At 41.7% G+C, this 16,723-nt stretch overlaps 1 protein-coding gene across 2 annotated transcripts in view; it reads left to right on the top strand.

The window, feature by feature from the left end:
* The window catches only part of STK4 (serine/threonine kinase 4), an 86,737-nt gene that overhangs the window by 28,084 nt on the left and 41,930 nt on the right, over positions 1-16,723 (top strand). For both annotated transcript variants that reach the window (XM_026503598.4, XM_026503602.4), the window contains exons 8-9: positions 604-732; positions 1,510-1,696. In XM_026503598.4, coding sequence (XP_026359383.1) covers positions 604-732; positions 1,510-1,696 — 316 coding nt within the window. The remainder of the gene's footprint in view (positions 1-603; positions 733-1,509; positions 1,697-16,723) is intronic.

Raw genomic sequence — 16,723 nt, 5'->3', positions numbered from 1 at the left:
GGAAGAATAAGCAGGATGAGTACATTATTCAGTGATATTTAAACAATGTCTTTATGACATTTAAGCATTACCCTCCAAAATCAATCTTCTAAATCACTGGACTTTTTGCTTAAGTCTTAAAAAAAATTTGGAGGATTATTTACTCAAGTGTATATATCCTCTGTGACATTTGAACGATGTGCAGAATGTGCCACGGTTCATGGTTGTGCAGGACCGTTCCACACTTCGAAGGCTTGTGGGTGTCCCTGCCTCCCCTCACATGCCCTCTGTGTTCTCCAAACACTGTGACAACCACGAGCTCCCAGCATGTTTAGAAAACTTCCTCTAGGGGGCGGTACCACCCCGTTGAGAATCTCAAGATTTGGCAGAGAGGAACAGAGGAGACTTCTGCAGCCAGGCTGAAAAAGATGGGCGAACCCTGAATGTGCGTCCGGTCAGAGTTATAAAATGAGTGTGGTTTCACAACTCTCACCCAAAACAGGAAGAGAAAGATGAGGTTCGTGGATTGAGCAGATATTATCAGGTACCTCCCGGGTGCCAGGCACTGTGTGGGCACCGGTGCCATCGAAACCATCTCCAATGTTGTCTGCTTTCTCATTGAAGCACCCATTTGTCAAGAGTGCCAAGGGAGTGTCGATACTGCGGGACTTAATTAACGAGGCCATGGATGTGAAGCTGAAACGCCAGGAAGCCCAGCAGCGGGAGGTGGACCAGGACGACGAGGAGAACTCCGTAAGTGTCAGAGCTTGCTGTGGGCCTCACGCATTCATACGAGTTATTGCGTGATTGTCAGGTTGGGTGACATGAGTGGGGGATAACAGAGCGGCCTGGAGCTGGAGACGCCTCTTGCGTGATTACGTCCTGTCCTGGACACTGCTAAGGGCTTGCTGAGGCTCTGTTCTTCTCACAGTGCTTCTAAGACTATTGCAAATTTTACTCTGGCCCTTCAAATTCACCTTTTTTCTCAATTTTTTTATTCAGAAAAGCGAATGCTCAGGTCTGAGACTTGGTTTTTCATGCCCTTTTGAGGAATCAAGGATTCATGCTAAAATGTAGAATTTTACACTCACAAACTCTCTCACAAGCCTGAGATTCCAAGGGTGTGCACCTCAGCTCCTTAGATCTATGTTGTAAAACTCTTTTTAAAAAATACTTACTTATTTAAGTAATCTCTACACCCAACGTGGGGCTCAAACTCAGAACCCCGAGATCAAGAGTCACAGGCTTCTCTGACTGAGCCAGCCAGGTGCCCCTCTGTTATAAAACTCTTATGAAGGAGAGAGGAAGGGGAAAGGGAGACGGTCCTCCTGGGTTAGATATGCTGCTCTTGCCTGGCTGACTTTGTGATCTTCTGTGGTTAAGACTGCTGTTAGTTCTAAGGGGTGTGGGTCTAGAACCCCAGTCAGTGTCAAATCCAGAAATGCTTGCACTGAGATGAATAATAGTAATTCCAAAGACTCAGACCTTTCGATCTAGTCAGGCCCGATTTGAAGTTTGGTCCCCTCACAGGAGGAGGATGAGATGGACTCCGGCACGATGGTTCGAGCAGCGGGTGATGAGATGGGCACTGTCCGGGTAGCCAGCACCGTGAGTGATGGAGCCAGCACTATGATCGAGCACGGGGACACATTGCCGTCACAGCTGGGCACCATGGTGATCAACGCGGAGGATGAGGAAGAGGAAGGGACCATGAAAAGTAAGGCTCTGCTTAAATATACTCCCTCCTCTGACAACCCCCACGCATCCAGGGAAAACCGGCTTTCATAGTCCACATGGGCTCAGGCTGGAGTCATTTTCTGGTTGTGCAGGGGTGGGGGGTGTGGGAAGGGAGAGCTGACCTGAGACGGCAGAGGCAAGAAAGTGTCAGCAATGAGGAAGGACCTTCTTTTGAACCAGAGTGGCCACCTTTCATCGAATGTCGTCATTTCCCCTCCTTTTCTTTGATCTGTGGAGGCAAGCACAGGTATTGTTTTGATGCATAATTCAATGTGTGATGAGATTCTGAGCTATTTACTGTAGATATCTTCAGTCTGTGTTCTGTTTTCTGACAGTCAGTAGTCAGGATGACTGTACAGCTTTGAAAGTCCTATCAGATCCCTTCTAGTTGAATCTCTGCTTCGCTTCTTATCCTGCTCATCCTTTTTGCCCTGTGTCTGCAGCCTGACACTGGGGCTCAGCTCCCATCTCAGGCTGCTGTCCTCTCCTATGATCTTCTGTTGTTTCCCTTCCCTTACTCTGTGCATGAAAGGCCAACTCACAGAGGAAAGGAATTTGGGATACAAATGATAATTGAGTTCTGGATGCACATTGTAGCCAGAGCCTCGTGTAGGCTTAAGTCTTTATGATCTGTTCATTATCTTTTTTTTTTTTCCTTTTTAAAGTTTAAAGGTCCTTCCTTTAAACCAGAGAGCGACAGACTGTGGTTCACAGGCCAAATCCGGCCCGCCACTTGGTTTTGGCAATAAAGTTTTATCGGAACATAGCCATGTGCATTCATTTACATATTGTCTGTGATTGCTTTTGCGCCACAGAGGCAAAGTGAGCGGTTGTGACAGAGTCCGTATGGCCCCCAAAGCCTGAAATGTTTGTTCTCTGGGTCTTTACAGACAGAAAAAGTTCTCTAAGCCCTGCTCTAGACCCTCTGCTTTGTGATGAATTCATTCCATGAATTTTTTTTTTTTAAAGATTTTATTTATTTATTTCACAGAGAGAGACAGCCAGCGAGAGAGGGAACACAAGCAGGGGAAGTGGGAGAGGAAGAAGCAGGCTCCTAGCGGAGAAGCCTGATGTGGGGCTCGATCCCAGAACGCCGGGATCACGCCCTGAGCCGAAGGCAGACGCTTAACGACTGCGCCACCCAGGCGCCCCATTATGAATTTTTTTTTCAGTGCTGTTTCCCAGGGACTTTGCCAGGTGCTGAAGAAAGAGTCCTTGCCCCAAAGGAACTCATTGTCTTGTGCGGCGGGCAGACCGTTAGCTACACTTCAGTGTGTGAAACAAGTTCTAAAATAGAGGTAGTCTAGGGGCTTGTCAAAGCAGAGTGCAAGAGCATTCAATCTGCATTGGGGATTACTGAAGAATTCCTGGAGGAAAAGGCAGGAAGGTTGGCAATGAGTAGGGCGGGTGGAGGTGTTCCAGCAGAGGGAGCAATGTACCCAGAGTCCCAGCGGCTAAGAGAACGGTAGATCAGTGCAAGGGGACTGCAGCTGGTTTCTCATGACTGGAGTGAGCAGGTCTAGGCCAGGGGCCCCAGGCAGCCCCCTCTGCTTTTCACCTTTCAGGTCTGTGTGTTTATAATCAACCCTTTGTTTATGAAGAGAAAAGCTTTTCTTTTTTCTTTTCTTTCTTCTCGTTGGGGGCCAAGGCTCATCATCTGTGTTTGGATTCTGGTCAGAAGGATACAGGTGATGGAAGAGTAGAAGTACTGTTGATGGATGCGTAAATTGGTATAACTTTTTTGGAAGGTAGTATGCATCAAGAGTTTAAAAGGTTCAAACCTTGGACCCAGTACATTCCACTTCTAGGAATCAGGTCCAAGAAAATAATTGAAAACTGAGACATATTATATTCAAGAATTTTTCCAAACGTCGTATTTATAATTGTAAAAAAAAAAAATCTGGATTAATTTAAATGTTTACTAGCAGATGGTTGGTCAAATAAATTATGATACAACCATAAGAGGGACTATTATGCATACAAAAACATTAAAAATCCTGTTTTGGGGGAATACTTAGTGAGTTAGGCAAATACTTATGTTAAGTGAAAAAAGAAGGAAGCAAAATTATAGCATACTCTGGTTTTACAAAAGTAAGAAGATAAATTATAATGCGTTAATGTGCATAGAGAAAAAAGACTGAAAAAATAAACCCCAAAAAGGCTAGAGGTAAATAAATCATTTATTGAAAGTAGTTATTAGTAGTAGGATTATATATATTTTATTTTATTTTATTTTTTAAAGATTTTATTTATTAATTTCACAGAGAGAGAGAGAGAGCACAAGCATGAAGGGGGGACCTTAAAAATGGAAATTTGTAAGAGTTTATAAAAACACTGTCACCCACTAGTCCCTTTAAATTCTTATCTCATTCAGTGTTGTTAGGTATGTTTCATAGTTTCATCCCCTACACTCCAGATCGAAGCACCCTAGAAATGTGTTTGGTGTTACATAAATTATCAAGTGAGTGCTGTGTACTAAATTTAGTTTTTTGTTTTTTTTTTTAAAGTAACCAGTGCGATTTGTTAGGAAGGTTTGTTTTGCAGTAAGGAGAGGTGCTGACCTCTAGTCTGTTCATTGACTCTGAGGGCTTTATCTTCTACTTGTTTTAAGGGCTTTTTTTTTTTTAAGATTTTATTTATTTATTTGACAGAGATAGAGACAGCCAGCGAGAGAGGGAACACAAGCAGGGGGAGCGGGAGAGGAAGAAGCAGGCCCCCAGTGGAGGAGCCTGATGTGGGGCTCGATCCCATAACGCCGGGATCACGCCCTGAGCCGAAGGCAGACGCTTAACCGCTGTGCCACCCAGGCGCCCCTGTTTTAAGGGCTTTAATCATACAGATGATTCTAATCACCGTGTAGTGTAACGAGGCCGGCCCGTAACATCTGTTGTGCATGCACATGTTATGGAAAATCTGCCCTTTTTTTATTTAAAGAATTAATTTTGTTCCAAATGTAATTTTCCAAATGTATTTAAAGTGCTAATGAATTCAGTGGGTTGTTTGTTCAGTGTCTGAGCTTGGAGAGTTTAGCGTGTCTAATGAGAAACATGCATCTTTTATTATAGACATGATGAAAAACTGCTTAAAATCCTCAGCAATCACAGCGGAGTGACATTAAATAAACCCAGTTCACCAGTCATCTGCTACAGGTCTTTTAATTCAGTTTTTGGACTACAGGTTTGACAGATCTGCCACTTATTTTGAGATCTTTACCACTTACTGTTTTAGGAGTTATTTAAACTTTTCATCATGGGAAATTAAAACGTACGTAATTGCACAGAATAATATCATAAGTGACCTCAGTGGACCTGTCACCCAGTTTCAAACCTGATTAACTCACCGTCCATCAGATTTCAGCCTCGCTCAAAGAAAATAAACTCAGTTAATTTAAAGCACATCTCAGACATCATACCATTTCTTCAGAATTCATTTTAAACATTTAAAGGAGGCTATTTGACTAAGCTTGGCTCAGATGCTATCTCTCTGTGTTGTTTTGGAGAAGTCACTTTCCTTGTACGGGCCTCTGTGCCTTAATCAGTAAAATTAAAGAATTATTAAACTTATGTACTTTCCTTTTCCCTTACAGCTCAAATAGTCCACATGTTTATAAAGATTGTATAACTCAGGACTAATAGAGAACTGAAGTTTCTAGAAGTTGAAATCTGTGAAAATAAGTAGGCATTCATCTAGTGTCGTCTTTGACTTGTGAAATGTTTAATCCTCGAAAATTAAAATTACAACTGTTACCCTCAATAAACTCAACAAAAAAAGACCTATCCCTATAGTTGTTTGCGTTAGTTTCAGAGAACCTCATTTTAGTTTCTTATTTTAAAGAAACTGTAACAAGAAAATTGGAAGGCTCACATACATAATTTGTGGAGGACATCTAGGTTAGAAACTTATATGAAATTTTTGATAATGCTTTTTAACAATCGACTATATTTTACAGATCTTTCTAGAAGTTTATTCCTTGTCTTTGAAAAGTTAGATATTTCATTTGCTCCTATTCTCATTTACTATATTAAAAATTACTATACCAATAGTATTATAGTAATATGAATGAACTGTTGAAAAAGAAAGTAGTTTACCCTCTCACTCCAATAAATTTTGCCTATTTTTTTTTGAAGATTTTATTTTTGCGAGAGAGAGCACATGCGTGAGCACGAGCAGGGGGGAAGGGCAGAGGGAGAAGCAGACTCCCTGCTGAGCAGGGAGCCTGATGCGGGACTTGATCCCAGGACCCTGGGATCATGACCCGAGCCGAAGGCAGACGCTTAACTGACTGAGCCACCCAGGCGCCCAAATAATGCCTGTTTTTGACCATGTGCCTATATGATTCCTATACAGTAATAATTTGCCTAGATATTCTGTTTTCTGATTATTTTCCACTTAATAAGTGTATGCATTTTCCATGTTGCTGCAAAGCCCCTTTTTATATTTATCACACTTAACAGTGTTTTTTAATCATTTATCTGTTGCTGGACATTTTGGTTGTTCCTAATTTTTCACTATCATAAATAACTCTGCAGGGAACATCTTACGTATAAATGTTGCTTCTTTTTAGTATTTCCTAGGCATAGTTTTCAGAAGTATTTGAATGGTTTCCTGTGTATTTGTCACATTATGATGCTGCCGTATTGTCCTCTGAAGCTTGTACCACTTTACAATCCACGAGAGTAATAGCAGCTATCAGAGCCTTGGTATCTCCCTTTATACCCACTTCTCCATTTTATTTCCCATGTTTTAAAAAGTCTCTGTGCCACTCTCTGGGTGTTTTCTCTGGATTTATCTTCTAACTCTGTCATTGCTTTTTGAGCCATATTGAATCAACGGTTTGCCCCAGACATTGAGTTTATTTTGTGGAAAAATTTTTTACTTCCTAGAAGTTTTTATTTTTTTTCTTTAAGATTTTATTTATTTGAGAGAGAGAACAAGCACAAGCAGGGGAGGGGCAAAGGGAGAAGCAGAGTCCCCACTGAGCAGGGAGCCTGACTTGGGGCTCGATTCCAGAACCCTGGGATCATGACCTGAGTTGAAGGCAGACGCTTAACTGACTGAGCCACCCCACTGCCTAGAAGTTTTAATTAGTTATTTTTAAATCCGATTTTTCTTCTTTTGTAATGTTCTAGTCTTGTCTTACAAATGTTATTCCTTTATCTCTTTGAATATTATAAATGTCTTTATTTTAAGGTATTTTTTTAAATTAATTTTTTTTGAGAGATAGGGAGTGCGAGCATGAGCAAGGGGTAGGAGAGAGAGAATCCCAAGAAGGCTCCACGCTCAGTTCAGCAAGCCCTGCCCCCCCCCCCCACCATGTGGGGCTCGATCCACAACCTCGAGATCATGACCTGAGCCGAAACCAAGAGTTGGGCACTTAACCGACTAAGCCACCTAGGTGCTCATAAGGTATTTTTTAGATCAGTCTTTTCTCTTGAGTTTTTTGGGTCTAATTTGTGCTGTTTATTGTATCTGCTATCTCTCATGCTGTTAGATTTTTTTGTGTGATTTTTGTTTGTGGGCTTATCTTCAGTGGGAAGTATCTTCTTTGGAGGTCTCTTATGTTTCTTGAGTTGCATAGGTATCCTTGTGGGGCCGTAAGGGGTATTTCATTCCAGTGGAATCTTAGATTAGTTCTCATTTCTGTAGTGTGCTTGTGGTACAGCCAAAGGAATTACATTTCTAGAAGTTGACTCTTTCCACCCTTCACATGGGCAGAAGCCATTCCTAAGCCATGTCCTTGAGGTTGTGGATAGAGTTTGTCCTGGCTTCTATCTTTGTGCTGGGAAGTGACTTCTAGCTTCCTTTTTATAAACATGTCTTGGCTCCTGTCTTTATCCCAGTTCCTGTTCCCACATCAGGCTTAAAACTAGTCTCTATGGTTTGGTTTTCCCAGTGGGCCATTCACTTCAGCGCTGTGGGTTCCTTTGTTGCTTTTGCCATTTGCAGAGTTTCCTGTTCTAGTTTTGAGCACTACAATGTTTCTGTTTTGTTAAGCCTTGAATTTTTGTGTGTTTAGAGCAGGAGGGGGGCCTCCAGTGCTTCCACTCATTCAGTCCTTGAGCTGTCTATAGTGAGGATGTGTCTATACTTTCCGTACCAGGGAAGACTTGATAGATTGCTATTTGCTCATGGTCACATGGCTAGTAAGTGCCAGTGCTGGTAATCTGAAGTCTGGAGTCAGTGCTCCTTTAATTCTACTGAACTTCGAGTTTGTTTTGGAAGTCCACGCTTACATTAATGGGCATTAGATCTAATATAGAACTCAAAATTCATGATTCAGATGGGTGCTAGCTTCTGAGGAGATTCCAGAGATATCTTTTCCCTTTTTCTAGAACCAACTATGTATTATATATAAATTATTTGTTTATTCTACTCAGGAGGATAGGCATTATAACTGTTATTAATAATCATTAATGATTAGGCCCTTAATATATATCAGGCATTGTGTTTAATCCTTTGCAGGCATTTCCCATATTAATCATTACTTCCATGTTGTGTGGTGAATACAGCCACCTCCCATTTTATAGCAGCAGAAACGAAATTGCAAAGAGATTAGGTAACTTGCTCGTGATCACATAGTGAGTAATAGAAGAGCTGAGGCTTCCAGCCAGATATGTTTGATTTCAAAACTTATTATGTTATATTCCACTTCGGCAGAGCCTCTTTATTAAGTGGTCGAGGCTTATGTTCCAGATCACACGTTGGTGAGCCTCAGCCTGCAGTAATGTACCTCTACTTGCTGGTTGTTTGAATAACCAGTCACTCCACAAGTTTCCCCAGGAGTTCCAGAAGCAAAGGACAGATGGTTCTCCAAGGGGGCCTGCCTCTGGCGATAGGCTTAATGGTGTGTTCCGTCTGAGGGAGTATGTTTTGGTTGTGTATATCTGAACCTACAGTAAAGAATCCAGTTGCAGCTGGAGGGAGGGGATCAGAGTGGGGTGAGATCCGCCTGTCTTACAGGAGACCTCAGGAACATCTGTAGGAACCGTGGAAAACCATGGCCTGTACTACTTTGAAAACTTGTGTTTGGATAAAATACCATTTTGGGGATTTTGGAAGATTTCTTCTATTTGTGTATATAAGGTTTTCTTTGTTTTCTTTTGTTTTAAGATTTTATTTATTTGAGAGAGAGAGAGACAGAGACAGCGACAGAGAGCGCAAGCAGGGAGGAGAGGGAGAAGCAGGCTCCCTGGCAAGCAGGGAGCCTGATGTGGGGCTCAATCCCAGGACCCTGGGATCACAACCTGAGCCAAAGGCAGATGCTTAACCGACTGAGCCACCCAGGCGCCCGTGTGTGTTTTGTTTTGTTTTTTTTTTTTGGTAAGGGCTGTAGAAGAACTTTGCCCCAAGATCTGAAGTGACAGGAGAGGTTGTTCTAGGTCAGTGTTAGGATTGTTGTGCTTTCTCTGGACCAGCAGAGGGAGCTCTGTAACAGATCATGGTTAGAAAGGTGTGTGCCCCCCCCCCCCCCCCCCCCCCCCCCGCCAACCCCCAACTGCGTTCACAAATCCCCTTTCTGTGGTAGGCCTTATTCTCCATCAAGACTGTCGTTTATTTATTTTAAAATCTATTTTAAGTAAGCGCAGCAACACTAGGACAGTGTCTTTATTTTATTTAGGTAGGAAATTGGATACCTCATACTTGGCGAAGTTCAAATAAGACTGAAGTCTGCCAAAACGTCTCAAAATAGTTTAAACTTTTCCTCTCTCTTCCCGGATTTCTCAGTAGACCTTCACCAGAACTGATGGTTTCTTTCTGCAGCACGGTACTGTGGATGTAGTTTTTCAACCATCATCAGCTAAAATGGCTAACCAAGGAATTAATGAAGTTTTTAAAACAAAACTTAAAATTCTGGTGCAGAGCTGACTTGGGTAATGTTACTTACATATCGAGGAAAATCTTAATAATGGCAGCCTCTAATTTTCACCTAATCTGTTTCCACATTGACTATACAGAAGTCAATCTTACTTCTTTCTTTTGATCCTTATATATTTTTCTTTCTTACCAAGACCTCCAGCACAGTGTTGAATAGTAGAGGTGGTAGTGGGCATTCTTGTTTAAAAGGCTTAAGTCCATGGCATCAATCTTTCAGTCTTCCGGGGACACCTGGGTGGCTCAGTTGGTTAAGCGTCTGCCTAAGGCTCAGGTCATGATCCCAGGGTCCTGGGATCGAGTCCCACATTGGGCTCCTTGCTCCGTCGGGAGCCTGCTTCTCCCTCTCCCTTTGCCCTTCCCCCTGCTTGTGCGCGCACGCGTGTGCTCTCTCTTTCTGTCAAAATAAATAAAATCTTAAAAAAAAATTCTTTCCGTCTTCCAGTTGCCTAAGTTCTGACTTAAGCCTTTCAAATTAGACTCTGTGAAAGGGAGTAAGTGGGTGATTTCTATTTAAAACTTGCACACATTGAGAAATTTCCAATTTTTATTCTAGAGCAATGGCCACATTCATCTCTTAGAAATAGAATTTTAAAGCATGTGGCCTACTTAGGTTAGGATAACTCAAGAGCACGGTTTGGGCAAATTCCTGTGATAGTATTATGTGGTGAAAACACTGCATATTTGTAGTCCCCCAGAAATTCCTAAGTCTCATGAAGGCCCCATTGTTGCCATAAGTTTCCTTACGTCAAAACCAAAGCCCAGGCTCTTGTTGAAATGATTGTATTTCAGCACCATCCATCAGATACTAATTACAGAGCTGCAGAAGATGGAAATTCTTGACTCAAAGCCTATTTTCTTGACACCTTCATTTGTTTGGAGGGGATTGTTAAAACGTTGCCTCCCTTGTGTGTTCCCTATTTCATTCTCCCTGACTCTGGTGAGAGCATTTGGTGAGGATGGTAAATAGGACATAAAGCACTGCACGTACTTTAACACCTCTGTTACCACAATAGCCATATCCAATTTCTGATCCCTTCAGGATATTTAAAACTATTGTTGGAGAATATCAAGTGTCCGTGTGTGTCTTTGCCACTCACAGCAGTGTCTGAGTTTCACATGCATTGGTATAGTTTTACATATCAAAGCTAAAACTGAAAACATTTCGTTTTGTTAGAAATGTATCTCTTAGTAAGGGTAGGAGAAAGAAAAAGGCCTCGTGGAAAGAACATTAATTTTTGGAGTCAGTGTCTTTGCTTTGAAACTCGCTCAGAATCTTACAATAAACTTCGTTCCACCTTGGCAAGTTACTTCCTTTTCTTTGAGCCTCAGTTTCCTAGTCTGGAAAAATGGGGCATAAAAGTTCCTACTTTGTAGTGCTGTTAAGATGATATGAGATAATATGTGTAAAATACTGAGCCTGTAAATGCTTAAAAATGGTAAGTAATATAATTTCATGAGTCTTTTAATGAACGACAGTGACTTTTTAATTGGACCTAAATATTCTTTCAACCAAGGCTGCTTTGCTCATCCTAATTCCTTTTCTCCTGCTTGTTACGTTTTTTTATGTTATCATTCTTAGTATTAATGGTGTTTCGTAAGTGCCACCTCTTTGCCTGTGCTACTGGCATAAAAATGGTTGAACTCGGGCGCCTGGGTGGCTCAGTCGGTTAAGCATCTGTCTTTGGCTCAGGTCATCATCCCAGGGTCCTGGGATGGAGTCCCGCATTGGGCTCCTTGCTCAGTGGGAAGCCTGCTTCTCCCTCTGCCTGCCACTCCCCCTACTTGTTCTCTCTCTCTCTGTCAAATATATAAATAAAATCTTTAAAAAAATAAAAGAAAAAGAAAATGGTCGAACTAAAGAAAGGTTACCTGTCAGTTTTAGTAATGTTTTAAAAATGTGCTGCGATGAGAGAGAGAGTGGCTGTGTGTGTGTGTTTCACATTCCTTGGCAATAAGCTATAGGTGCTTTGAGAATCTGTTAAATAGCTCAAAATACAAGATGGCAGATTTTAAAGAAGGCCGGACTTTGGATCCACCTGAGCCTTCCTTTGTTAAGTTTCAAACTGTTATCTTAATACTGTGGCATTTATTACTGAATGGATTTTTTTTCTCTCCCCGAAAGATAATCGCTGTGGTTCACTGCATTTATCAGAAGCTTTCTGCTGGGTGGGATTTACAGTAGAAGAGCAGGCTTTTGGTCCTTAGACTTTTCTCACAATTGCACAAATAATTCAAGGTCATCCTGCTAGAGTGGAGACTAAATCCTAATTGTTTGTGCAGTTTTTCTAATTGTGTCCAGATGTTGGGCTCAATTTTATCTTTGGAAACCATTAACATTCTTGATTCTTTTGGGATGAGCCAAAAAGCACTGACACGTGGTGCCTGAAAATTCATTCGAAACACCCTGCCAGACCACATATTAGGATATGAAAGTACCAGATCTCAGTGTGACTTGGGTGAAGGGCTCAAGGCCTATATTTTTGGGAAGATAAGGTGCTCCATTGTAGTTAAATTGGTAGAAGAAGAGCCAAGAATAGCCGTGGGGGAAATGTATTTTCCAAGGGAGAGCGGTAGCACGAAAGTGATGAAGAACAGGGAGAATGAGTCCTAGAAGATACACTTTGGCTCTGATGCCTCAGAGGCAGATAAATCAGTCGTGACTGGTGAGGGGAATGTATTTCTCTGGTGCTCTGAGCTGTTCTGACCTGCGTACTCTGGTTCAGCAAAGGAATGGAGATGCATTTTGATCAACTTAAATGGCTCTACATAGAGAAAGTAGATGATTCCCTTAAGTGTCTATGCTGTAAAAAATATCCAGTTGGAATCAGTATTTGTTAATAGTAAATATCTAACACCAACCAAAAAGTATTGATTAGGTTGTCACTTGTGTCATTACTGTGTAGTGTACAAAAACCAAATGAGGCATTGGCTGCTGACCAGGAACTTATGGGTTTAAGATGACATTTGTCACTGCCGTTACCTAATACTTACAGAGTGCCTCTGTACTGGAGCTGTTCTTTGTAATTCCTTATATGTCTGGGACATTACCGTGGATGCTGCACATAGTGCTGTTTGACGTTGATATAACTTAGTTGAGAATATAGGATCTCTACATACGAAGGTAATATAACATTAGACCAAGCGCTGGGTCAGTGGTACAGACAAGTATGAAAGGTTTTGTGAGAAAGAAAGCAAGGATTGGATGTGCAGAAAGCCAGGGGGAGGCTATTTTAGTAGGTGCAAAGTCAGAAACATAAACATATATATTGAATATTCAGTTTGGCTGAAGTGGGTTTTGACCGGGTATCGAAGGACCTTGAATGCCGCACTAAGTTTCAACTTGATTCTTTTGGTCATAGGGTAATATAAAGACATTTTGATCAGAAAAGTGGTAGAACATGGTGGTTTTTTAGGAGAGTCAGTGGGATGATGTGGAGTTTGAAAAGGCCAGAAAAGGAAAGACCGATTAGGAAATGTTTGCAATAACCGAGGTATGGATCATTTTCAATTGTCAACCTTCTATATCTTTTTAGATGTGCTACCTCCATTGCTCTAGTTAGTAACCCTTGAAATTTGGATTTAGATCCGTTTGAATAGATACGCGGTGCTCACCAGACTTAAAGAAGTAAGTACCACTGCCCAGAAGTCACGTCGATTTACGTAGAGGCAGTTGCCAAAGTTGGTTAACTGGAGAGTTAGTCTAGTTGGCCTCCAGGGAATCCTATAACTTGTGATTCCAGCAGTTCTTAGTGGTTTCCAAAGAACATTCAAAGGAATATTTATGACCAGACATAGAAACTTGGATAATAACTTGTGTAATGAAATGAGTTATTATGTGGAAAGCACTTAGGTGCCCTGTAACAAAAACAAAAACCACACAAAAAACAAAGTCTAATAAAGGTTAGTTTAAAAATCAAAACAAACAACTCTCTGATAAGGCATGTTATTCCAAGCCAGAAGAAAACATTTGAGGGATTATTCAAGTTTTTTCTTCCAAATATTCATATATGAAACAGAAGAAAATGCAGGCCCTGCCTACTTCTCTAATTTTAAATAAAATTAAGGTAGAAAAGAGTTCTTACTATGGACATTGAGGACAGAGTAGTGACCATTACGGTTTACTTAGTGACAGTCTTATAAAAATGAACGTAAACATGAAAGGACATAAAGTTGAACGTCTAGCAGGTGGTCACTCCGAAGGAAAAGATTGGCTTCAGTCTTTGGTCAGGCTCTTTCCCAGTTATGACTACCCTAGCATTGTGTCTTAACTCGTATGAATCCAGAAACCAAAGTAGATTGTAGAGGAAAGAGGTTCTTCTTTTTTAAAAATTGAGTTATTGATCTATAACTCACATACCATGTAATTGACTCATTTAAAGTATACAATTCAGTGGATTTTAGTATGTTCACAGAGTTGTACACCCATCAGCACAGTCTTGGTTTTTTTAACTTTTTTTTTTTTTACATTTTATTTATTTGTCAGAGAGAGCACAAGTAGGGGAAGCGGCAGGCAGAACAGGCAGAGGGAGAAGCAGGCTCCCCACTGAGCAAGGAGTCCAACGCGGAACTCGATCCCAGGACTCTGGGATCATGACTTGAGCCGAAGGCAGCCGCTTAACTGACTGAGCCATGCAGGCGTCCCGCATCACCACAATCTAATTTTTCAAAGTGTATTTTTAAATTGAGATGTAATTCACAAAAAAGAGAGCTATAATTCACCTGTCATAAAATTCACCATTTTAAAGTAATATAGTTCTGTGGGGTTTTAGTGTATTAACAGGGTTGTATGGTCATAACCACTGTTGAATTCCAGGCATTTTCTTCACACCTCCCAAAACCCATAGTCCTGTTAGCAGTCACTTCTTGTTACCCGCCCCCCTCTCCCCAGCAACCACTCGTCTGCTTTCTGTCTCTATGGATTTGCCTATTCTGGAATCAAAATGTGGCCTTTGTGCTTAGCTTCTTCCACTTCATGTTTTCAGGGTGTATCCATGTTGTGGCATCTGTCAGGACTTCATTCCTTTTTGTGGTTCAATAATACCATTGTGTGGATAATACCCTGTTCTGCCGACACTCTAATTTTAGAGAATTCTGGTCGCCACCAGAAGAAACTCCGTATCCGTTAGCAGTGACTTGCCATCCCACCCACTCACCCCGCAGGCCTAGGCGACTCCTAATCTACTTTCTGTCTCTACAGATTTGCCTGTTCTGATTTCGTATAGAGTCATAGGATATGTAATCTTTCACGACTGGCTCTTTTCACTTAGCATAATACTTTCGGGGTTCATCCGTGTCGTAGCACGTGTGAGTACTTCATTCCTTTTCATTGTGGAATGATATTCCATTGTGTGGCTATTACCATATTTTATTTTTCCATTCTTCAGCTGATGGACATTGGGTTGTTGGGTCCTTCTGTTTTTATATAGCATTTTTCAAAGAAAAGTGAATATAGGATACAGTTGCTTATGACTTCACCCCTGGCCTGTGAGCTTAGACAGGTTGTCCATTGAGCTTGCTGTATGCTGCTTGCAAAGAAAAATGGGTCAGTCATAGTATAGGAATTCATGCATTTCCTGCACTAGATAAAAGACTCAGAGCAAGAGATGGCTGTTTGGAAAGTTTGACTTTTCTGCTCAGTCCATTCTCCCTATGGCTTCAGGTTTCTGGCCTTATCATTCAGCTGAACGTCTTCATTTCCTGGGATACATCTGAAAAAATACCCTAGCTCACATTGAAACAAAAAGCCCACCAGCCAGCCAAAGCCCTGGGGATAGCATTGCCTTTAATCACCTTGGACTGATTCTCTCATGCTTTTCAGTACGGACAGGCTGTTGTCCAGCACACTTGATCATCTAGCCCAGGAGTGCCAAAAGAAAAGTTCGAAGATAAGGTTCCTGGGAAAATTCCATTCCCCCACTCTTTCTACACTCAACTTAGTGGCAGTTCTGACATGTCAGGAGTTTTCATTTTGATTTCAGAGAATTTGCAGTATGAGATGCAGCTCGCCAGACCTAAAATCTGATGATCAGTGTTCACGTCCTGTCCTTGTTGGTAACTAGCTACATAATCTTAGGCAGATTTCTCATCTATAAGGTGGAAATAATAACACATATTTCTGAAGATTTGAGGGTTAAGTGACGTGGTGCATCATCTAGTACTTGGGTGCCTAATAAGTGCAGGTCCTCCTCCCTCAGTCCTTCGTTTATATGGTGTTCATGAAGTTTGGATGGGAGCATCATGCGGAAGTTCCTAGTAAAAAGCCTGAAACTTAGAAAGTATTCAGTAAACCGTAGTTGACTTTGAAAGTTCTCAAAGAACAGAACTCTTTTTATAGATGCAGAGTGGTGTGTGTGGTGGGGGTTGGAGAGAGAGAAACTAACCATCTCAGTTAGTTTCTACTGCACAACAAACCACTTCAAACCTAGTGGTCTTACTGTGCAGCACTGGTGGTATAGTGATGAATGTAGCTGCCTTCCCAAGCTTAGTGCCAGCTGCCGTGATGGCGGCCGGGGCTGGCTGACGCATGACGACCTCAACTAGGATAGTCTGTTGACTGGGGCCTCACGCCATGTGGTTTTTTGCCATCCAGCAGTCTCACTCAGGTTTATTTACATGGTAGTAGGATGGGCAAGCACTTCTCAAGTCCCTGCTTACAAGGTTTTTGCTGTTGTTTCAGTGGCCAAAGTGAGTTCCATGGCCAGGCGCAGAGTCCTTGTGAGAGGGCGCTAATAACGGGCAAGGATACCAAGGATACTGGGCAGAAACGATCATGGCCTTTTTTTTTTTTTAAGATTTTATTTATTTATTTGACAGAGATAGAGACAGCCAGCGAGAGAGGGAACACAAGCAAGGGGAGTGGGAGAGGAAGAAGCAGGCTCATAGCGCAGGAGCCTGATGTGGGGCTTGATCCCAGCACTCTGGGATCACGCCCTGAGCCGAAGGCAGTCACCCAATGACTGAGCCACCCAGGCGCCCCGATCATGGCCATTTTTTGCAAACATTTTATCTGAGATGTTAATCATTACAGTAATGCAGTTATGGTTATTGAGAATTTTTATCAGTCTATAAAATTAGAGTGAGAACAGGTGCTATAACTTAATTACAGTGTTACTAAGAAAATGTTGGTCACAGC

Source organism: Ursus arctos, unplaced genomic scaffold (genome assembly GCF_023065955.2).
Source record: "Ursus arctos isolate Adak ecotype North America unplaced genomic scaffold, UrsArc2.0 scaffold_16, whole genome shotgun sequence".
In the NCBI taxonomy this organism is placed as follows: domain Eukaryota; kingdom Metazoa; phylum Chordata; class Mammalia; order Carnivora; family Ursidae; genus Ursus; species Ursus arctos.
Note: the sequence above shows the minus strand (reverse complement) of the source record. Positions and strands in the feature narration are given on the sequence as shown.